This window comes from Lepisosteus oculatus, chromosome 7 (assembly GCF_040954835.1).
Source record: "Lepisosteus oculatus isolate fLepOcu1 chromosome 7, fLepOcu1.hap2, whole genome shotgun sequence".
Classification (NCBI taxonomy): domain Eukaryota; kingdom Metazoa; phylum Chordata; class Actinopteri; order Semionotiformes; family Lepisosteidae; genus Lepisosteus; species Lepisosteus oculatus.
Genome location: NC_090702.1, coordinates 35,390,384 through 35,414,669, shown reverse-complemented (window position 1 = coordinate 35,414,669; position 24,286 = coordinate 35,390,384). Strand labels below are relative to the sequence as shown.

Sequence of the window (24,286 nt, the reverse complement as noted above, 5' to 3'; positions counted from 1 at the left end):
GATCAACAGCCCCATCAGTTGACCACAGTATTTCAGTAGCTCCTCTGGTAACTCACAACCACGATTTGCCACTGAGATGATTATCACTGAAATTTGCATCTAAGTGTATGTACATCCAAAATCAACAATCCATTGAGGGAAGCTGTGAATTATTGACTTCCAATTTGGCATAAAAACCTAATACTTCTTTGGTTAATACAGCAGTGTGATAACTTCTGATCAGTTTAATCCCACTTTAATAGTTTCATCAAATCATCATACAGGCCTCATAGTGTTCAACCCTAGAGTTACTGGACTACAGCACATTCCAGTGTATCAAGAAAGCCACAAATGAGAGGAGCTTGAATGCATTTTTAGTTGCAACAAGGTCAAACCCACCAAGTATGAAATCTTGATGTCTAAATGTAATACTTTAGTTTAAAAAGATACCTTTTCTAGAGTTGTCAGAAGTGGTACAAGGTTTGAATATGCTTTTCCACAACTCCATTAATGTCTATAGGGGCTCTAAATAGGTGGTCTCTGGACTATATAGACCTGCCTACACTCCGGAAAACTGCTGGTTTAGTGCCTTGGAAGCCTTTAAACATTCAATTATTCTTCTATGCACATGTTCTGAACTCGCTCCTTGTGGCACCGAGTTTACATTAGTGAGCAATATCCTGAAATTGTAAAATATATTAACAGGTTTCACATTAACAAGTAGATGCTTATTAATTGAGATCTCATTTTACAACTCCAGAATGCACGCTATATTTGAATTAAAGGCTGGTCATAAACCTTTTATTATTTCCTAATAGTACAAGACATGGCTTAAATGTCTGAATCCAGTTTCTCAATTATTTAAGTATTCAATACTATGCAGAAAACAAAAAGATATTGGATACATATTTGAAAGAGTCCAGTGTTTAAAGTGCTACAGCTTCACAGTGGAGTTTAGTAAGTTTTATTACAAAATAATAACCCCAATAAATCAGTAAGGTGCACATTGTTTTAACAAAAGTGTAGTACATAAATAGTTTTATGTTGGCATTTAGAATTAAAATATCCCCAAAAAATAAGAATTAGAATAACTATAAGAACAGAAAATGTTTTTTAAGCTACAAAGCTACATATAGGAAATCCTGCATTCTGATGATAAACTGATCCAGAAGTAAAGAAGGTCAGAGACAACCACAAGTAAAATATAGTTGGCATCATGTTTGTTCTGCTGAAAGAATATAATAAACACAATGCTAACTACATTTTTACTCGCGGGAAGTTAAAACTTCTCCACATGTAACATTTTATGTCATTAAAAAATGTTTATTTCAAATAGTCATATTCATGTGGTATGTGAGATTTTTTCTAACAGCACCAGTTTGTTTTCAAGTTTAATATGGATTGGTGGTACCTCAAAAACATTTAATACTAGTTCCTTGAAGCATGGTATAAAGGCTATAATTTTATGAGTTTCTTTCAAGGGAATTAGTTTGGTTGGATCTGCTTCCATTAAAATATGAGAAAATTCTTCCATTTCCGAGTCACCTGGAATAATATCCTCTCTCTTGTCATACCTGAAAGAGATGCATAAAAACAGTTCAACAATCTGTTACATGTCATCTTAAAATAACACTGCTTTTAGAACAGGAGAGCAATACATCCAAACAGCGGAGTGTCTGTAAAGTACTAATCCTAAACAAGCATCCAATAACCACTGTTCACAGTATCAGGGTAAGAAAACAGGTAATCTGCCTCCTCATGCCACAACTTCGCTGCCTAGCGAGCCAGGTAATAATGGCTAAGTTGAATGTCTTTGTAATTTTGAAATTTAACGTCAACCAGTGAGTGTTCCATTAAATCTGCTGTAAGAAGATCTGTGAGTGCTATTCTTGAAAGATAAGATTTGACCTATGGCTCACATTAGCTGCAGAACAGATAAAACGTTTTTTCTGGATATAAAAACGACACCAACAATGTAAAGAGAATGTAACTAAAAATTACTCACTTCCAATTGTCATGAAGTTCTATAAAGCGTGAAACCCCTGTTTGTGCCGAAGCTACGTCAATATGAACTGAAACGTCTAAAAAAAGAGAATGGATGTTGAATTACAAGTAATCATTTATCCATGTCTAAGCTTTTTAGTGAGATGACAAAAACCACTACTATAAATGTCAAATCAGTTATCTTTTTTCTTTGGGAAATTTTGTACATTTTAGTGCTTCAAAAGATTTTGAAAACAAGAAATAAAATATAAGGCATTAATTGATTCCCAGGACAATACCATTAAAAATGTAATATTTTGCTAATAAAGTAACTATTTACATTTCTGAAAACCATTACAGATCAAAATTTCAAGAACACACCAACCTGCTGATGGTGGTATTAATAAGTGCAGTTGTTCCATAGCTTTTCCACCAGGGTAATTAAAATGGGAGATGTATAAAGACATACCAGTGTACACCACATTAGCTGCTAAATGACCAATCACAAGTAAAGAGCCCACTTTATAGATCCACGATTTATGATAGTTATTCAAACTGCAAAACAACAGATGAAAACACTTTGATTTTATATAAACAAACATTGAGTACCACAAATATGTTCTGCTTATATTGCTTTCAGTAGATGCTACACTCTCCACTAGCCGGATTTTCACTGTATTTCCTTGTTGGTCAAGCACTGTTAATGACAAACTAATGAGCCCAGGTAACTTAATCACAATATTTCCATAAAATGAACCAGCGACACAAACTATCATTTTCATGATAATGTGAATTTGGCACAGAAGTGATTATTCACTTATTATGGAACAAGTAATAGGTTTATTCCATGCTGAAAAAAAGAAGAAAGAGAACACAACGTTTCGGCCGTGGAGCCTTCTTCAGGTGTGAGGACCTGAAGAAGGCTCCACGGCCGAAACGTTGTGTTCTCTTTCTTCTTCTTTTTTTCAGCATGGAATAAACCTATTACTTGTTCCTTTGCAGCCTACGCATGCTGACGCAGCTACCCACCTGAACTACATTCACTTATTATGTTCAGTATACAATAGCAACATTTTATTGTACTGTAAAAACTTTGTTACTAATTTCAAAAAATCAAAAAAGCCTTTACAATATGTGTAACCCCAACAATACATGAGCACATTAAAAAAAATCTATTTTCATTTTAATATCACCAAAATCAAGATAATGACATCCCACTTGTAGCACACATAATGAAAGGTATTCTCCTCAGTAATATAAGTGCATACTATTGTATTTTAAACCTGAAAGAATGGTCTGCTAAATTGATATTTAATTAACAGAACCAAAACAAAACTGTAAGTAATGGTCAATTCTATACTTACACATATGAACAGCCCCGAGCTGCAATTATATTGAAGATGGGAAATGTGTATATTATAAATCGTAGCTCCTTGTGTGGTAGGAATGAATATAAAAATACAAATCCCACTGCAGGGAGCAGGAACATTCGAGTTCTTCTATCCAGCACACCAAGAGGAACAAACAGTATAGTTGAACCCAATGCACGAGGCAAGGCGGAGTAGAAATACCACAGAAATGGAGAGGTTTATAGAGAAGTCAAGGAACTGCACAAAATATTATTGACAAAAAACACAGTAGAGTGCATTTCTTACTTTGTTATTTTTTTTAAGTAAAGAATTGCATTATCTAATCATTTAAATCTGACAGCATTTAAACAAAATGTGTACCATTCTTAAGGCTTAATGACCCATAAATTTTATATCCAATATAAAAATAAAATACAGTTACTAAATTCATATTCTGTGCCTTTCAGCACAGCAGTACAATGTTATACCTTGAATGGTAAAGTAAACATGCAGTATTATTCAGATTTGCAAAATTCAAGTTGAACATCTAACTGCAATCTGCAAAATCTTAAGGATATTCCCCAGTTGGAGCTTTTATTCAGGACAGTATTATACCACAGAACTTGTCCTTCAGGCCATAGCAGCTGCTTCCAGAAAACAGAGTCGATGCCAATTGTTAAAGCTGAAAATTAAAGAGAGAGATCTGGAGAATAAAACTATTATTGCTTGTCATTCAGGGACTCCTCACTGTTCTTTCTGTTCAGAGTATCCTTCTCAGACCAAATGCTTTTATAACAGTAATTATGCAGAGGTCACCAAATTAAATGATTAAACTTTACAGTATGATCATTCGTCACACAACAAGTATTTACAACCCATTAAGGTTACGTATAAAGAGACAGATCAGAAACAGTAGATTGATATACTCTAATTTTAAAGCAGGGATCCTCAGGACCCTAGTCCCACAGCACCCCTATCTAGCAGGTTCTACATACAACTATTAAATCATTAATGTCAGCACTGGATAAATGTGTGATTGATTAAGCAGGTGATTTAAAGTAATATTACAGATTTAGAACACAGAACAGCTTTGAAGAATAGGTCCGGCAGGATGAGCTACTGTATAGAACTAACTGGACTGGGGCTCTCCAGGAGCAGGGTTGGAAAACCCTGATCTAAAGCAAATTGTATTAGAAGTTAATCAAAACAACATGTGACTTACCTAGACAAAATAAACCAGCTGGAATGGCCATGTACAACAATTGTAAAATAGAAAGTCGTCTGCTCATCAAAGACATGAGCAACATAAGTCCTAGGAATATACACAATTCTGACCGGAATACAATGATTGAAAATGCAGAAAGCCAAATAAAGATGCTGAGGTTTTGTTGTAACCAAAAAGTAAAAGCCAGTAGAACTGCAAAAGGAAATGGGAAAGAGAAAAATGTGTCAATACAGTAATTTCTTACATCAGTGTTCCATTTTACAGTACCAGCATTTCCTCTAATAAGCCTGCAGCCAGATTGAACTACTTCAGATCAATTCATGCACATTTAAAATCTGTAATGCAAAAGACATTACTGCTAAGAAAGACTTTTTCTTGGTAGCTTTGGTTTAAATAATTTTCTTTTACTTCCTAGCTATGTTTCAGGTGAGATATGAAATGCAATACCTTCTAATCAAAAAAGCAAACATAGGATTGTAAAGAATTAAATAATTGTGGTGAAGAGTAATAACGCTACCTCTAACTTAAGAGAACTAAAAAAATTCCACATAATATTTTGTATTTAAGGAATTAACATTTGTTCATCACTAATAAACCTTAATTCATGTATTTGTGTATTTATAGCGAGCACCTTTGAAATGTCTTTCACCAGAGAATTACATTCTGTTAAAAAACTAATGGATATGAAATCTCAAGTAGTTGTAGGATGTACGGTTTCTAAGACAAAGATAACTGCACTGCAGTGAACAGAGTCTTCACCACCCTTTAGTTAGTGACTGCTGAACTTCAAGCATCAATGACAATCACCAGCTCAGGAAAGGAAGATGGCTTATATCAAATATTTGCACTCATGTGAAAAGGGGAAAAGAGTATTCATGGAGAATTAACGAAACAAGAGAAAGAACTGTTTCAGAAATTTCAAAAAAAGCATTTAAAATGTAAATGTTACATTTCAAAGGGAGGCTACATTCACACTGTTTTTCCCTGCTATACAATTACAGAGCCTAATTGTTCCCCTTCTTCTGGAAGAAAAATCACACAAATTTAATGTGAATTCAAATAAAAGGCAAAATTATACAACACACTGTTTAAATTCACAAATTCTTAAAAAAAAACAGTAACAACAAACCCTACCTATGGGTAAAGCGAATGTATTGGGCAGTGTCCTCGAGCTGTAGAACGCCAGGTGAAACTGTGACGCACACATGAAGCAGAACAGAGCGGCCGCTGTCGATCCGAACTGTTTTCTGACCTCTCTCTGAAGCTTCCATAAGGCAAAAGTCACACAAAGACCCAGACAACCCCTCACTGGCAAATGAATAAAACGATTAATCAGGCACGATGAAACGTCAAATATATTAAATTTAGGGAGCAAACACGCGAGGAGTCTTAGAAAACTGTCTTTTGCTTAGAAAACCGTACGATGTCATTCATTAAACAGTTTTAAATGAAACCCGGAGATAATGCAAATAACCACATATTAGACAAGCACACTATGGCGTCACTATTCTGTGAACCGTAAAAGCCACAAACCTCCTTACCTATTACTTGTGAATAAAACTTTGGTGCGTCAAGTATATAAAGTAAATATACCAAGGGCGAAGAAAGCGCTGAAATAAATAATGGTCCAAGAAACGTCCTGGGGACCACACCGGGGAATTCATGATGATCATACTGGGAAAAAGAATAAATGTACAGTATGCATTCAATTAAAATTTGTTTTTTAAAATCTAGAATCAGGAATTCAACATTGCTTTAATGACTCAAGATTAACAAAACGTTTGTTTAAAGTACACGTTGGAACTTAATTTTAGAGATGTACAACACCTTTTTATATAAACGATTAAAAAAACAACGAGCAGGTTTTTACAATTCTTGATAAGAACCTAAACGGGTATTTTAGTGGGGTATGCCCCACTAGAATTCACATGTCCCGGCAACGTTAGTAAATGAGTGGGTAATCTCACAATTATTTAAAAAAAAGAATCGTCTTTGTGCAAGCACCATTAAAACCCACAATTTAAAAAATATATTGTGTACTATTACAAAAACATTTACAGCCGTGAGAACCATGAAAGCATCCGTGCAACGATAAAAGATCGCAGGGACCATAAAACTACCTTTTCTAAGTTGAGCCTGTGATAAAGAATGTCATGCGTCGCTTGCAAGTTAAAGCTCTCTTCAACTTTGGTAAAGGGACATATCAATAAATGAACAAAAATGGCGAAAATTATAAGAAACAGAAGAATATAGTCCTTCGAATTTCTTTTCTCAGCCATGATGGATCCATCTGGGGGTCAAAGTTGAAAGCGATAAAGTTCACAACTGCGGAAGCGTGGATGCGCTCACCGAAGATTTTGATCCAAGTACCTCTCAGGTGGTGCTGTTACTTCCGCAGATACCCATCGCCCTTTCTGCAGCACTTCAAAATTTGGAAAGGGTTCCAAAATGTTGCAACGAACCTTTAAATATTGAATTGTGTTAAATATATGTTAAACGTGTTTACATTTAAATTGAAACTTCAGGTGGAGCGAGTTAATGTTAGTACTTTTTGTATTTAAACTTTTCAGTAACCCCGATAGTCCAAATGAATATATGAACCCACCATTTAACATGTATATCATCATAATTTCAGTACCGATCAAGGGAGAAATGATCTTTTACGCTGCTCCGAGTTGTATTTATGAACAAAAGTGAAAAATAATTCTAACGCCGTGGCATGCATGATGTTGTGTTTCTAAGACAACACGTCTTTTTTGAGTGTCTTAAGTGTCCATTTTGTGGTAACTTGCTCTCAGTCTCAGGCAATAAAGTAAAGGTACCGCATACATACACAGTGAGTGCAGCAGTACTATAGGCATCTGGCCTTTTGTTCTACACAAAGGTACATCTGAAGGTGAAACTTAATTCCTATCTGTTAAAACAAATACACTTCTTAACACTCGGGTCCGGGAACTGTGGCCTTAAATGTTAACACGTGGGTTATCCTTTGTCCCGCGCGTGGCGGGGTTTCATTGGTTCTTGATTTGACTGACGAGCACAGCTGTCGAATCAGTAGAAGCCACAATCTTAAAAGAAGGCTTACGCGGAAATCTAAATGTTACTTTTTTTTTTAAGCCGGGTTGCAAATATTAGCATGAATGTGATTTTTTTATGTGTCCCTGTAACTTGATTCATGCCTTGTGGAGGATTACTCATTTTTTTGAAACTGTCAGTGTGATCCAAGTAAAATTAAATGTTTAGCAACTTCATCCAGTAAAATGCAGTATTTAGCGTGTGTGATGTGCATATTATTTCTCACAATTGTCTTCTACAGTCAATGCACTGATGCCATAGACGAAAAAGATCTGTGTTCAACGTGTAGAAGAATAAACGATAACTTCGCCAAGGTAGGTTTACTTAAACTTGTTGTTTCGTTAGTGGTGCAAGTACCATGGATGTTATTTTGATGGGTAATTTCTTTTGTTTGAATTTGGCATGATGTCTACAAAATGTTTTTTTTTATGATTAACAACGAGTTTATACTGTTACATAATTTAGAGAAGACGTTTCGGGGGATGCTTCCAGAGTTTCATAGAAATCTATTACTTCATTTTAAGGTATATTAATATTATACGTTCTTGCTAGCATTATACAGTTCATACAATGAGTTGCATGTATCTATTTCTAATTAAGTAAATATTTATGTTCGATCAAATTATTATTATTATTATTATTATTATTATTTACTAGTAGTATAAAATCAGCAAAAGGGCATAATTTCCATAATCGTATTATTCAAAATAAATAGTTATGGGGGGGAAGTGAGTGAGTTTTCTTTAAACTTAAAGGGCGCTATAATCCTAACGCTTAAAGCTTTTAAATTTCCAGAGCAAACATTGGAGTATCGCACCCAAAGAGAAGAGCACATCTTCGGTCCTGAAGGTTTCAGGCGAAGTTTCTATCTTCAGCTACTGAAGAACAGGGAGAGGCTTCAGTTTATTCAGTTGCGCAAATAAATTCAGTGAGTTAAGTTCAGTTAGCATCAGGTGGAAGGAAAACTGGAAACCTTTTGGCCCTCCAGGACTGGAGTTGTGTAGACCTGTACCAGAGTAAATAACTCTCATCTTATAATCAATTACATCATTGGGTCTCAGTTCTCTCTTGGAGAATCTCAGTGTCTCCCTCCCTCCCCCCCAATAGAATCCTTAATCACCAGTGCTGCTTGCTTGTCTTTTGTGATCTTGGTTTCCAGTATTTCAGATGGAGTAAAAAGCAGAAGGTACAGGGATACTCCAGGACTAGGAATAAGAACGGTAGCTTTATAAAATCATTGTAGATTCATTTTGTGTGCACTTTTAATCATGCTTTGATTTTAAAAAAGCTTCCCGATGTTTTCCAGTATTATTTATCCAGTATTTAGTTTTATACTATGAAAGGAAACTAAAATATTTAGTGAAGCCAGCAATTAAAGCATTTTGGAGAAAAACAGTAAATATCAGGGTGCATTCTCGATAGGACTGTTTGCCTATATTAGATAATTTCATCTTTCTTAACTCTCTTTAGATGTATGCGTAATTTAGAGCAGTAGTGGAACTAATGTTGGCTTGATTGGTTCTTTTTTTTTAAATCTCTCCAGGGATTAGAGGATACAGCAAAAAAGAATTTTGGGGGAGGAAACACTGATTGGGAAGAAAGAAGACTATCAAAATATGAAACCAGGTAAAGTTATTTTCAAGAACTGAAGGAAATAATTAATCCTGCATTGTATGTCCAAAGAAAAGAACACTGAACTGTGAGAAAACCCAAAGCTTTGTTGTAATATTTGTATTGAAAACAGATCAGTGAATGAAAAGGGGTACTTCTTTCTGGACCAGTGAAATTACAGTTCAGATTTTACATATATTACAATTTAACTTCAATCCTGAATTTGAAGAGCTCAAGGCCTTTATATTGGGTTCTTTTTTCAAGAAACTTGATTTTCTTTTAATGCCATTCTTTGTTTTTTGCTGATATTTTTTTCCTGTGTACTTTACTTACTTGATAAAGAGGATTCACATTGTCTCTTAGCCCAAGTCTGAAAGATCAAGGGATTTGACTCAGCCAGCCATTAGGGTTCAGACAGCTGAGAATTCTGATATTGAACTATACGCGAATATTGAATGGTGAAATGGAAGTGATCAGGTATGAGGTAATGACTAACTAGATTTGAGAGGGTTTTGTCCTAAAAATAAACAAAATACTGGAAGAAAAGTTGTGCAGACATCCTGTACTACAAAGATATTTCCTAGATTACAACTTGAATGCCTAAGAAACAAGTACATTCCCCAGATCTCCACGGATTCATGATATATAGGAGATATTTATAAATGGATTTTAGTGCATCATATTATTACTGGTTGTTCTTTCTTTTGTTCGGCATGCTTTGAACTTGCACATCTCTTGCTTAAACTGTTGTGCTGGCGTATCATCACAATTTTCAGAAGCCCTGTTATTTATTTTCTCTTTACAACACAACATGTGTAAAACCTATTCAAACAAATAATTCCTGAGATAAAGAACTAAAAAACAAACCAAAAACAATATACAGTATGCAAATTAAAACAGGAAAAAGGAGAAGAGACACTCATAAAAGTAAAATGTCCACTAGATGATTAATTAAGAAGACCTACAACTGTAAATGTGGTTAATTTCATGAAAAGAGTAATTTAGTGTGAGGGACAAAATACTATTTTCATTCAATAGCCCCAAGTTAAAATTAATATATTACAGGCACATGCATATTCAGAAATTGATTTTCTTTTTAAATTGTAAATAAAACCTGACAGTTCCAGTCCGTTCTATCTGGTTCTTCTGCTTTTTGGCATCTCCTTCTGTGCTTGGTCTTGTGGAAGTAGGACTGCATTGCTGATTGCACACCATCAAGAATAACCAACAGATTGTTTGTATTTTTTTGTCATTGTGTACAGTGAGATTCGCCTTGTGGAGATTCTCGAAAACCTGTGTGACAGCAGCAGCTTTGAATGCAATCAGATGGTAGAGGAACACGAAGAACATTTTGAGAACTGGTGGTTCAAAAAGTTAGTACTTTTCTTCTTTTGATTGAGGGACATTAAGAGAATGCTTCCAGGAATTGAATGTACTGTGTGTAAGGTTACCATCTTCAAAATGGAGAAAACTAGCCTTTCCTATCACTTGCGCACAGCATCAGCATCAGAAAGATATAATGTAACATCAGAAGACTGCAAACATTTGTGTATTTCCTAGTTTACAATGTACTGTACATAAATAGGAAACACTATAACAATGCATTTTTACTTTCCTGTTTACAGATCCAGGTTGCTTTTTTCTGTCTACTCGTCTATTGTGATTACTTTTACTCTAAACCCCACATACAAACATGGAACCTTATACAGTATTTGAATTTCGATGGATATGTTAAAGCATTGTATGTACATCTGGAAGGCAGCAGTCACACAGCCAGTAATTTGTGAGTATGCATGTGTGCTGTTGGTACAGATGGCAGCAATGCATTTTTGTTAGTTTTAATTTACTGTCACTTAAAACACTAAACTGACAATATGGAAGCAGTGAGATGCATGGTTACATCCCAACAGTTCAGGACTCCAACATCTATAAAAATTTTAAATTATTTTAATGGCAAGTATACAAAATAACTGGTCAGGGTGGGAGGATTCGGGCCAATTGGCTACCCTGTTTTTTTAAGAGTAATCCTGGACTTATACAGCAAGCATAAATAAGAATATATATATACTATTATGTAAGGTCTTCATGGCTTCCTAAGGAAATATTTCAAAGGTGTATTGTAAAGCCCATATTTAAAGAATCATAGATTTAGAAATATTATGTTTTAGAGGCACTCTATAGTTTTTAATTTCATGAAAGATCAAGTACTGTTTTAGTACAGATTCTTTCTGTACTTTCCGGTATTAATTGTTTTCGGATGGAGCTATTATTAGACCCTAAAGTATTCATTATAATGGAGGTGAATTACAACTGCTAAATATGCCGATAGCATTTTAGGTCTCAGCAGCAGAAAGCTTATATGAGTGACACAGAGAATGGTTAAATCTGGGTGAGGATCTGCTATGTTCATATTAGTGTGACATGATGTACTCAAAAGGCACAATCTCTAATGCTAGAAAAAAATCTCTCCTGAGCAAAACATGTTTGAGTCATAAACAGTGCAGTCCATAAGTATTTGGACAGTGACACAATTTTTGTTGTTTTGGCTCTGTACTCCAGCACATTGGATTTGAAATAAAACGATGACTTTGAGGTTAAAGTGCAGAATGTCAGCTTTAATTCGAGGGTATTTACATCTGTATTGAGTGAACCATATAGGAATCACAGCCTCTTTTATACATAGCCCCCCCATTTCATGGGACCAAAAGTAGTTGGACAGTTGGCTGCTCAGTTGTTTCTTGGTCAGCTGTGTGTTATGGAGCCTCAAAGGAAAAAAATAGCTAATTTTGCTTTGCTGTCAAACAATTTGTATCCATAATAAATTAATATTAATGATAAGTAAAACATATTGAACATTTTAATTTGGGTAAATCAATGCGTAGTTTTGATTTTTATTAGAGGAAAATCATACTTTGTGCTCAACACAATAATATTAAGTGAATTAGATCAATAATAAATTCAAAGATAAAATACAGTAATGTAGACTGTTTAACAATACATCATTATTGCAACAGCCTGTCTCATGGTAGATGTTGAACACTTGTCGGTCTGTCATTCTAGAACGTGACGAAAAACTTAGTCATCGGTTCTATTCTGAACGTAATGTAAATTATGTGTGGATTCTTAGTATGAAATCCTGAAGTCTAATACATAATGGTTTGAAATATCTACTTGAAGATCTGTAGGTACCTATAGATAAACCATGTAATAATCTATTGTATTTGGTGCCTGCTATTGTTTATGTGAGATACTAGACGGGTACAGTGCAAAAGAAATGCGTATAAAGATCTGTTTACACCTTTACTGCTGTATGCTGACCTCTATATATACAGCCTGGGCAAGCATGTGCCTGTGCAGTGGTCTCTGAGCCCTTTGTGCCCTGTTGTCAAATCTCATCCGGGTATGGAGAGTAGGGCTTCCACAGTGTATTTGTCTTGTTCTCCTCTCTCAAGAAAGACATTGAAACACCAGCTGCATAAGGGCTTGCATTGTCCTGGAATGACGTGGCATAAAGGGCATAAAGTGAAGTCCCAGCACTTGATCAATATAGCTCCTTGCGTTTAGGCAGCCAGCAATCGCTTAAAGTGGAGTTGTGTAGCAACTAGGCACGTATGCCCAGACAATCACATTTGTACCTCTCTATAAATGTCTGTTGTATTCAACACTTGTCATAATGTACTGCATGTCTGGACCAAACCCGCTGATGACCACCAACAAGGTCTATGGGAAAACCTTCATTCATCGCTAAAGAGAACATGGTTCCTCTTCTGGTGTGTCCGCTTAAAGCAATATAGCTGAACCCTCTACATACTGAAGGCACAAGGGCCTTGTTCTCTTGAGAAGTGTGACATATTGGCTCCTTTCAGAGTTGTTCTTCATTTTCACCAGGCTTGACATTCAGCAAGTTAAATCAGCTCATCACCTATGCCCAGTCAGCTCTTTCCCTAATGAGGTAATTTAGTGCTTATGCTAAAGAGTGGATGACTGTATCTTGAAGTCGGTCAAAGTGACACCAAAAACAATTAATCAATATGCAAGATCTGTACTACATCTCTAATTTTTAAAAACAAATGTAAATATTCAAGTTTCTGTTGATGTTCGGTATAATTGAGAGTAATAAAAAGCAGATTCATGCAATTTTTGAAAATAATTGGTTTTTAATTTTAAAAATAAAAGTAACGCAGGGTTATAAGCAGAAGAGCATATTCAAGCAAGATTTTGTTGTGGTAGTGAAACAGTGCTTTTTATTTTCTATTGATCTTTAAAATGAGTTTTTGATTTTTATTTCATTTATCTCTATTACTGATGCAGTATATTTCCTGTCCCATGTTTTTCAGGAAAGAGAAATACCCTGATCTTTTTAAATGGTTCTGTATTGACACCATTGAAGTGTGTTGTCCTAAAGGAACATTTGGCCCTGACTGCAATGGTAAAGATTTTTTGCAGAATTAACAATTAAAATTCTACATTTATACATATTTTTGTTATTAGGTATGTTTGTGGTTTATATTTTTTAACTTTTTTGTCACTACTGGATATTTTTAAAGATGTTTAAAAATTACCATTAGTGCATAGCATCACGTATCGGTTTTGACAGTTCAAATAACAGTGATCAGCATGTGGGTGTTACTTTGGGGTTTCAACTATTGCTTGTTCAGTACAATTTAATGAGATTCTTTACAGTCATAGCACTACTATGTGCTTTATTGAAATTAAAGCTTAAACATTTTTGGACTATAATTTTGGATGTGTATTAAAAACAGAAGAATGAAAAGTACAATGAGAAAGTTGTGCATCACACCCTAGTACAAATACTTGTGATTTAGACAGTTTTCATTGTATTGTTCACTATAACCCTATTACTATTAACACATTACAAAGGTAGGGCAGTAAGTGACGTGAACTTGTGAATATTAAAGCAAAAATGCTTCTCAGGTGGGGTGTACCATTTTATTTGACAACATAGTCCTCTTACACCTCCACCTAATTTTTCCAGACCTACTGTATGTAATGTTATGGGTTCCTAGGTGATAAAGTAGTTCCCCATCATTTGGACCTTGTTCTCATCAACAACATTCTGACCTGCAGATGAGCCTCCTACACCCAGTGGAACAGCTGCATATATGGGCCTTCCATGTTGCAATGCAGTTTTGTCCTTATTGTGTGTGAGGGCGTATTCTCTCATCGCAGAATGATTTCCTGTGTCTCGGAGGCTGTTTTCATTTTCTGGACAGCAAGCAATCCGTGCAAGAGGCTTCACAAGCTCAGAGCGTTAGTGACGACTGTGGGGTCCATTAGGGTATGAAAATGGTTCAGGTCTGCAAGGACATTAAGGGTGCTATTCTGAAAAAATGTCTTCAATACCTGTGAAATGTATCTAGTGGATAATTGTGAAATTCATTTCAAACCTTTTTTTTATTCTCATATGGCGTCTTTTAGTTGAGACCATTCTCAAGACACTTGATATACATATAATACAAAAAAGCTATGTATTCATGTGAAATTAAAAGAAATAAATAAGATTAAGAATTGGAAGCCATCCCACTGAGATTTTGGGTTAAGAGTAAAAACATCTTCAGAGGCTGCATTTTCAATAAACTCTGAAAGGATATTCCGAAGATGAGGGGCTACCAATGAAAAGCATCGGTCCCATATGTACAGTGTGCACTCCCTGAAGTGTTGAGGATCCTAAAACCAGCAGAGCACAGTGTGCAAACTAGGAAATATGGGGATAGTAATTTTGCTTGATGACCTACCCTTGTAGCTGACAAAGAAAATCGGTCAATATGTTAATAGCTTTAAAAAATGTATCCATTTCACAGTATTCTGTTCTGGCTGCAGCTTGTATTGGGGGATCGGAGCGCCCGTGTCATGGCAATGGAGCCTGTGATGGCGATGGCACCAGGAGAGGGAGTGGTAAATGTAGCTGTCATGCTGGATACGAAGGAGAATTCTGCTTGGACTGTGCTGCTGGGTTTTATAATGAAGAACGGAATGACACTTTCTCATTGTGCACAGGTAACAGTCTGCCATAATTTTGGGAAGTTGGTATTGTACCTGAACATCTGACTAAATTAGGCACTGATGAGTTGTTGGACTTTTTAACCTTGTATTGTGGAAAATTTGATTCTCTCTTCAGATACATTCAACATTAAGAAGATAAAACTTAATTTTCTTGCCCCTGAAATGTAGTTTTTCAGATATTGTGGTAGAGTTTGTGGTAGAAATTGTTGTAGTAGTAGTAGTAGTAAAGTAGTAAAATTGTTTAATCATTGTATATTTATGATTTTGTGTCACAAAACCAATATTTGCTTTCATTAAACTCTCTGAAAAGTCTTGAGGGTAAAAACAGTTAATCATTTGATAATGACTATATAATCATATCATTATCAAATAAAATCAATTTTATCATGATTATAGAAGTGTTTTCAACATTTTCCATCCATCAGTCCATAAGCTCCCCTTATTTAGTCGTTCATTTAAGAATTTAAAGGTTTGAAATAAACACTTGTTTACATATAAAATGTGATTTATGTGTTTGCAGAATGTCATAATTCCTGCAAGACATGCAAGGGCCCAACTAACACAGAGTGTGATGAATGCAAACCTGGCTGGAGTGAGGATGATGAAGGAGCATGCAACGGTAGGGCAACACCAAGTATCTCAATTTTCCATGGAAATTATACAGAAATGTTGTTCATATCCGCAGTTTAAACAGGGATACTCTATGTTATGGTGACCCCGAAGTGCAAAGCACACAAAAAAAACGCATATTAGAAAATGGGCACACAAGAAAAAGTAGACGCACACTAGAAAAACACCAGTAATTACAAATTTGCTTCATTCTTCCTGCCACTTCTTTCCAGTCATGTCGGTCATTCTCAGTCATTTGCTTTTGGGAGAGTAAAAGCTGACGAAAGGTATTAGTTATTAGTTTATTTAAATATGTAGAGCTATGTTTTCACATCATTTTCACGTGTGTGTTAATCATAGCTCACTGGAGCTGTACAGTTCTATTTAAATGACCGGTTTAGCTACCTGTAAAAAACATCCATTTAAAACAAATCGTTAATTTGTTAAACTGCTGTTGAATTAACACCACTAAATTAGTGTATTAAACCAATTTGTTTAATTGCCTTGTTTCATGAAATACCCCTATATCGAAGGGAATTCCTGTCAGCGCTGTTATACCTACAACCAGTAGCTAGCTAGCAGTACATGCCTGAAGATTATGAGACTTAAAAAGACATTCAAATAGTCCTTATATTTAACACAATTAAAACACACTTGCATAGCAGTTGAAAGGGATGACATTTCTAAACGTTAGCTAAGTAAAGACCTTAAAAGAAATATTAAAAATATAACACCTTTCTCCAGCTATCAAACTTCTAAAAGTAAATAATTAAATGACTGATGAGATGGTAGGCTAGAATTGGCAGGAAGAATTATGATGCAAATCTGTAATTGCTGGTGCTTTTCTAATGTGTGTTGCTTTTGCTCTTCATGGTCACTGTAGTTTATCTGCAAGCATGTGAAATCCCAGTTCTTTCAGCAAACATTTACACTATGATACATTAAAGCATTACAAGTAGTGTTAAGTCATTAGGACAACTTTGATGGGTTATGGACTTTATGAAAATCAAAGCTTAAAGGAAAGAGCTAGGTACTGTATATCTGACTTAACCTGGGCAGGAATTACTTTAATGGTTTTTAAAGAATATCTTATAAAGAATTATCCTTGATTCACCAGATAAGAAAACATGTTTCAAAATGTAAAAATGATTTCAAAATAAATATATTGTCTTGACGTATAAACTCTTCCTTTTTTTTGGTTAAATCTCCAGGTGTGTTGAAAGTTAGAATATGGTGATGTGTGAATATGTAACAGATCTAGAAATAATATCTAACCATTCAACTGGGTTAATAAAAGGTTTATTTATTCATTTATGTATCAGATGTGGATGAATGCTCAAATGAAACATCTCCTTGTGAGGAAAATCAGTATTGCCTAAATACAGAAGGTTCCTTTTCCTGTAAAGGTGAGTTTTAGTTTTCTATCATTTTAAGGAATCCGTTAGTTCTAATGACTTTGGGGAAAGTTCCAAGGGATTCTTAAAGGCCTTATCTTCAGTAACCCTTTTTAAGTGAATCAACATAAGAATATGGAAACAGACAGTAAAACAAAACTATTTGACCCTTATTATAAGTTTCATATTTAAAAAAAATAAGAAAAAATTTAAAACATTGTGCTTGTGGTGCACCACGTTTATCATTGTTCTGAATATGTTATGCAATTACAATAACTAAGATGAGAAAGGGCATTTTGATAAGTTTCTATTGAACTTGACGAGCACATCTGTGGGTAAGCAAATTGTTGGTAAGTGTGCTACATGGCACTGCATTTCCAGTCTTCCAGGAAGTTTAATTTTTTCATAACCATTTAGAATTTGCTCCTTTTGAAATACACTTTAGACAAAAAAATCTTTTAAGCTCATCCCTGCTCATTATTTATATATATATATATTGGTTTGCATATTCTGTTTGAATCATGCTTTTTTTCTGACAACATGCCATATAAAACAAGACTGTATCAGGACTAAGCAGAATACATTATCAACTTTTTAAAAAATGTATGTAGTGAGAATGAAATGATTTAAATTCAGAAAAAAGTGAAAAGATTAATCTTTTAAAATTGCCTTCTTTGTGCCTTTTTTAGCTTGTGACAGAGCATGTGCCAGTTGTACCAAGGAAGGTTCTGATAACTGCGTGAGCTGTGCACCTGGCTATAATTTAGAAGATGGGAAGTGTACAGGTAGGAGGATAGTCAAATAAGATTTAACATGAAAACTTCATCTTTTTTCACTAACTTTTTGTCTATAAAGTGTTTCCCTTTTTAAAAAAAACAGCGTATGACATTTAAAAATTAAGTTTACAGTAGGTGCTCAGTATAATTATACAGTACATTGGTAATAGTTTTCCTTTGCTTCTAAAATGAGCAATGCCTTATTTAAGGTCAGGTGGTTGGCATCGAAAGTGATCAACATCCCTTACCTCTGTTGCATGGCATAATTTCCATAACAAACTTGTTAAATGCTTTCCTATTCTGTAATTTTTTGTTGGTCCCTGTCCCTCAAAGAAACTTCACATTAATCACATCACACTATATTCATTGCTATGTAACATCCAGCACACACCTACAGTATTGTTGCCACTGACCTTGAAAACATTTTATGGAATAGACTTGTAATCTTAAGTGCATCCAGTCTTGAATATTCATACTCTGTTTAAGTGTCAAATGAAAGCAAAGACCAGCTACACTTTGGAAAAACGCATATAGCAAAATCTATACTGGTTACATTTAATTAGTAAGTTGTTCAAATTTCAGAAACAGAGAAAAGCAGTTGACAGTCATAGAGAATTTCAAGTAGGTAGCCGCGTAGGCTGAAAAGGAACAAGTAAAGGTTTATTCCATGCCGAAAAGATAAGACATAACATTTCAGCTGTGGAGCCTTCTTCAGGTGCCAGGGAGGAAAGTTGTCATTTTTCTTTTCAGCATTGAATAAAGCTTTACTTGTTCCTTTGCAGTCATACAGAATACACAGTTGGATGCCTGCAAGATCTGTTAAGCTAGAGCAACAATAATAATGGTGTTCATAGTTTCTGAGAGTATTTTTCCCTACATGCAATGCACAATGCACTGTTGGTAAGAGAAAAGATATTCTTAGTGACTGCTATCTATAGTATGTGCTTCTTCAAAGTTTGTGATGAGATGTTATCTTTGCGAAGTGAAAAGGTACACAACATGTGAGTTGACAAATTAGGACAGAGGTCTTTTAGCTGCCCCTCTAAAATGCTTAAAACATTTACAAAGCACTCAACAGTTGAAGCAAGAAAGCTTGGTTCATTTGATTTAGTAATTGTGTTAATTTTAGTAATGTAAAATAGGCTACCTCCCAGCTGCAGCATATCAGAATCACACTTGATGATCCTAAATTGGACTGTTACTATTATGACAAAAAAGTCATCTTGATCAAACTGGTACTTTTTACCATACTGTTGTGACAAAGCGGAGTAACTGGGAGTGATGAGCTCATGTCAGACCACAGGAAGCAGAAGAGAAATTTCACTGTGCAATCCGCAGAGGGCTCTCGGGGGGAAATCTGCAGCACCTATAGTAAGCTGGTTTCTCTCCCTCTAAGAGCCGGAGAGCATGTACTCCCATGGTATTAGAGTGGTAAAGCCTGGTTGAGACAAACTTTCAGCAATAAACTCTATTAGTTTTAATGACGGAAAACTATTGTCATTGATGGTTATTATGTCAAATTGTCATAAATTAAAGGGGTAGTGAAACAGCGGAAATTAAGGTTCAAGCTCAGTGAGGGAAAGGATGAAACATCAGGTTGGTCCTACTTAAGCTTGGCCACATTACATATATTAGGCGAACTACAATTATTACAAGCTTTACAAAGGTTTATTTGATTTTTTTAAAACTTGATTTTACAACTGTTACTTTCCAAGTTTCTCTACAGCTCTACAATTTTATGATTTTTGTCCCAATCACCTCTAGAGTTAGTTACACTGGGTTTTTTTTTTTAATTTTAAATCTACACTTTAATATTAGTTATCTCCAATCTAGGTACAAAGACTTTTCTCATACTTGGGTTGGTTCATTTGAAGTGGGCTAATTCACTGGTGTGCTGTAACTTACCCTTAAGTTCCTCATGTGTTACAGTGTTTCTTTTGTCTTCAAGGTACATTTGGTCTCTTGTGCATATAATTATGCATTTCAATTATTTCAAGAGGAGTAAACCTTGTTAGATTTATCTTACAATATTTGCTTGAAGGTATCGAAGTTCGAGTAGCTGTCTAAGCATGTATAGGCTGCAAAGGAACAGGTAAAGGTTTATTCTATGCCAAAAGGAAAACAACAGAAACATTGTTTTGGCTGTGGAACATTATTCAGATGTTGTGACATGCGAACCAGAAGATAAAAGTGGGATCTACATGTAAGTGCATTTAACTCCAAGAACAGATACTACTGTTATTAGTAGACACTTCAAAAAGAAACAAGCTACCCAGCCATGTTATATTATGCCAGTACCCTGGTAAACAGCTGTATGAGATCCTTACATCAGTTAACAACCAACTACCGAACAGCGCAGATGACCCAAATGCGCTCCTCTCATCAGTGACCTTTCTTATGTTCTTTTCTTTGCGTTTTGGTATGTAATGTTATTTTTTGTGGTCTGTATCAGATGTTGATGAATGCAATCTGCCTGACAAAGTCTGCTTGCGGGAAAATGAGGAGTGCACTAACACCCAGGGCAGCTACAAATGCTTTTGCTCCAATGGTTTTGAAGATAAGGATGGAGTCTGTGTAAAAACAGAAGAGACAGGTAAACATTGAAAAGATATTAGAAAGTTGTCAGTATGCATTAATCAAAATATTACGGTAATAATATTTTGTTTAATATGCTATTTATAAATAATGATGTTTTCTCTTGTGATGGATTTACATAATGTTAGTAGACTTGGTTCTTACATTTTATTATAGTCCCTCTTCTGAATAAATCTGTGTATGTGGGAATAAATCATAATTAAACTGTGCCTGAATACATCTGACTGGGAAATGGCGTTTGGTTATAAAGTAATTAACACACATTTTCCTGTTGGGGACAGTAATGCAGATATCCATCTGTCTGTGTAGGTGGTATCAAACTATGCTCTTTAATAGTGATTTTTTAGGTTAGTCATAAACTTATTTACACAACATCAGGCGACAGGTTTATAGGTACATTAGTGATTTCAAAGCAGGTAGCCCTGATGAGAGATTTAACAAATTAATATATCGTCAATGCACTGCATTCAGATATTTTCCATTTACTGTTTTCTCATTAAAATATTTGTTTTTCAGAGAATTCGGATTCCTCAGCAATAGACTCTTCAAAATTATCCACTGAAGGAGTGCATGAAGACTTATAGTATTTTTTAATTCAGTTCTCCAAGACCACTTCGTTAAATTATTTGAACCGTTCTGCACTTGCATATTTAACAGCACTATTTGGACCAGATTTTTTAACTAAAATATTGGAGGGGGGAACAATTGATGAATAAAGTTGAATTGAATTTATTCTGGTAATGGGGATGTTTTATAGTCACCCTTGTTATTTTACCTTTTTATTCAATCACTGATTCTTTCCTATTTTATTTAAGTATTATCGAAAATAACGACTTCATCTGTCTATTTATCCATCCATCTTCAAATCACTTTATCAAAGTCGCAAACCGATATGTTTTTGGACAGTGGGAGGAAACCGGAGCACCTGGAGGTAATCCACACAAACCAGGGGAGTACATGCAAACTCCACACAGATAGTACACCAGGTCTAGAATTGAACTTTGGGACCTAACATTGTGAGACAGCAATGGTAATCTTTATGCTGCCGTGCTGCCCTGTAACTACATCACTAAAACTTAATCAGCTTTATCATGTAAGGAGTATTGAATTCAATATACATAAGTAGTGATAAGATGGTTAAAGATCTGTATTAAAAATGTTTTCATGGTCTGAAACAGAAAGAATAGGAAGAAAAACACTGCTGTTACTACCTGAAATGATTTAAAGCATTTTTACAGTTTGTAACAATGGCCACATGGTGCTGCTGTAACCTAGTGAAATGCATGTCTATAGCAGAGGTCTTCAGCTGGAACTGAAATGTTGATATGAAGTTAACCTAATTCAGTGTGGCTTGCTCCTTGGAATGTGTTTTAAAGATCTATAGTTTAATCTTCAAAGATTACTGAAGCCAATGTGTGCAGAGAGATTTTTTTTTCTTAGTTGTTCTAGGGTATGCAAGGACATGATTTTCCATAATATAGTACGTTTTCTATTAGATCTTTAATAACTTTTTTTTCCGAAAGAATGCTTTAATTGAGCTTTTCTAGGCACAAAACAGCCCCAGAGCTGGAGTTGAATTTTTTCTGAACAAGATGTGGGATTAATAGTTAAGTTTTTCATTGTGTGTGTGAAAGATCCGTTTTCAATGGCTTTATTGCTGATTTTCAAACTGCTGTGCTTAATTATGCAGCTTCTTTAAAAAAATATTTTATTTGGGAATAGAGAAAAATCTAAACATACGTTAATCAAACTGGGGAAGATGTGATTATATAATGAAAACAAAATGATTTTAACACCTGATATATATATATATAATACATAAACTCTGTTTCTTCATAAAATGTGGAAAGACATGTATTGTCCAGTACATTAACATTTGGTACTGTATTTCAACCTTTTAAAAGTGTTTTGTGGCCCAGGCTGCCAAGGAGATATCCAAGTTCCACAAATGATAACTCGCTGTTGATTCCTGTCCTACTTCCATGCCAGTACAGTTCATCGACATTTGTGGGTCACTGCAGGGTCCTCCACGACCCTTCACAGAGCCACAGTCTTAATCGAGATGGGGTTTGTTAGCAGTACAACCACCTGTTTGCTGATTTGTGATCCATTGCTTGCATTACACTGGTTCTCATTCACTTAGTTTTCCATCGGTACATTTGTCCAAACAAGCTGAAGTCTTTTTCGTACATGCTTCTCATTTGCTTTCTGCTAAGGCGCACGTTCTCCAATCACTTCTGAATGCATTGCATACCTGTATCAACTCGGTCAAATTAAGTTCACCGCTCTAGCAGTTCCATCTTCGTTTATGGCTGAGACTGCCGTTTCCTCAGCCAGGCACATTCAAGCAAACATTAAGTACACTGTCCCTTTATATTTGCCTGCTCATTTAGTCACAATTAGAATTTGACTGAACTATTGAAAAAGCTTTTATAGTGGTACAGTCTTTACCTTCTCAGTGTTAGTCATGGAGCAAAGGTACTTAAGTGATTCATTCAGTTTGTGCCCTGAATTGCCTTATAGTTTCTTTCATATCAAACATCAGTTTAACTGTAGACTTCCTAGATCTCCAGTTAAACATTTCCAAAAATAGTCATGGATGATGTCTAGTGCTTACCAAATGCAAGATCTTACCTAGATGTAGATCTTGTATGAAAGAGAGGAGTTTTTCATTAGTTACTAATTTAAAGGTAAAGCCCTGCCAAAGTCAAACTTTTGTTTGTGACCATAGGATGGACTGGTGTCCCATCTAGGAAAAAAGTTATCTGTTCTTAGCTTCACCTTGTGCCTCCAGTCCCTCGATGTTATCTGGGTTACAGAGTGGGTTTATACTTGTATAGTACAGCCTTTTGAAGTTAATTGAACTTTGAATTGTTTGAACTTTCCTTTAATCAACATTTAATTTTGACTGGAAATAGCAACTCTCATCTCTGGAGAAACAACTGTCTGATAATGGATGGATGGTCACTTTCTCATATTTTAGACTGAAAGGAGTAGATCCTGTTAGACCTAGTTTTACACAGCAGCAAGAAACACTTAGGGTGATCCTTGACCCCTAGTCTTTAAAAACCCTGAGTAATCATATTGATGGTTGTGATCAGGAAATAACAGTAATGAATAACAGGAGGCACAGGTTACTTTTACAACCCATGCTTCATGAATGAGGGACAAGATTTATAGTTCTAAATGTTGAGGTGTCTAATTTGGGCAGATGGAATCTGAGTCTTGGCAAAATCGCTATGGATGGTGTTGCTGTATTTGGTTCCTTTAAAGGAGCAAAACAGTACCTGCGCTCCTCTCTCACTTTGAGAAAACTGAGTGAACACTGGCACATACTGTTTTTCCATAAGGTGCTTGACATTATCTGTCCCCATGGCAACCAGCCCTGTCACTGATATGATAATATTTTTGCCAGGAAAATAACATATCTTTGTGAGTACATTTCTTCTGAATGTGTAAGAAACTTTACCTTACACTGCTGCCAAGTTTCCAATTATTATTATTCTCTAGGTTGGAGAATATATACACGTAAGAAATGTATTATGCTTTCAGATAGACTCAAACAAACATGAAAGTGTTTTCACAAGTTGTGAAATATGAGACACATTTCAAAATAATATACTTTTCTGTTAAAAAATGTTGATATTTTATTCTAAGCTTAATTCC

The 24,286-nt window shown here is 35.2% G+C and overlaps 2 protein-coding genes across 2 annotated transcripts; one reads left to right on the top strand and one right to left on the bottom strand.

Moving 5' to 3' along the window:
* Window positions 1-758: 758 nt before the first annotated feature.
* On the bottom strand, window positions 759-6,854 carry alg12 (ALG12 alpha-1,6-mannosyltransferase). Its single transcript, XM_069192455.1, has 9 exons — window positions 6,657-6,854; window positions 6,078-6,210; window positions 5,671-5,844; window positions 4,534-4,728; window positions 3,891-3,993; window positions 3,327-3,551; window positions 2,348-2,517; window positions 1,985-2,060; window positions 759-1,553 (listed from the first exon to the last, which is right to left on the bottom strand). Exons 1-9 carry the CDS (start codon window positions 6,813-6,815, stop codon window positions 1,322-1,324), a joined length of 1,467 nt encoding a protein of 488 aa, XP_069048556.1. The 5' UTR covers window positions 6,816-6,854; the 3' UTR covers window positions 759-1,321.
* Window positions 6,855-7,599: 745 nt separating this feature from the next.
* creld2 (cysteine-rich with EGF-like domains 2) lies at window positions 7,600-21,352 on the top strand. Its single transcript, XM_015352576.2, has 10 exons — window positions 7,600-7,925; window positions 9,155-9,237; window positions 10,485-10,595; window positions 13,560-13,651; window positions 15,064-15,240; window positions 15,767-15,865; window positions 17,178-17,261; window positions 17,939-18,034; window positions 20,478-20,618; window positions 21,137-21,352. Exons 1-10 carry the CDS (start codon window positions 7,797-7,799, stop codon window positions 21,202-21,204), a joined length of 1,080 nt encoding a protein of 359 aa, XP_015208062.1. The 5' UTR covers window positions 7,600-7,796; the 3' UTR covers window positions 21,205-21,352.
* Window positions 21,353-24,286: the final 2,934 nt, after the last annotated feature.

Coding starts and splice junctions, on each gene's coding strand:
- alg12 (XM_069192455.1), bottom strand. CDS start 6,815: ATGGCTGAGAAAAGAAATTCGAAGGACTATATTCTTCTGTTTCTTATA. Junction 3,552..3,890: donor AATAAAAGCTCCAACTGGGG/AATATCCTTAAG, acceptor GACTTCTCTATA/AACCTCTCCATTTCTGTGGT. Junction 2,061..2,347: donor ATTAATACCACCATCAGCAG/GTTGGTGTGTTC, acceptor CTCTTTTTTTAG/ACGTTTCAGTTCATATTGAC.
- creld2 (XM_015352576.2), top strand. CDS start 7,797: ATGCAGTATTTAGCGTGTGTGATGTGCATATTATTTCTCACAATTGTC. Junction 13,652..15,063: donor ATTTGGCCCTGACTGCAATG/GTAAAGATTTTT, acceptor TTCTGGCTGCAG/CTTGTATTGGGGGATCGGAG. Junction 15,241..15,766: donor CACTTTCTCATTGTGCACAG/GTAACAGTCTGC, acceptor ATGTGTTTGCAG/AATGTCATAATTCCTGCAAG.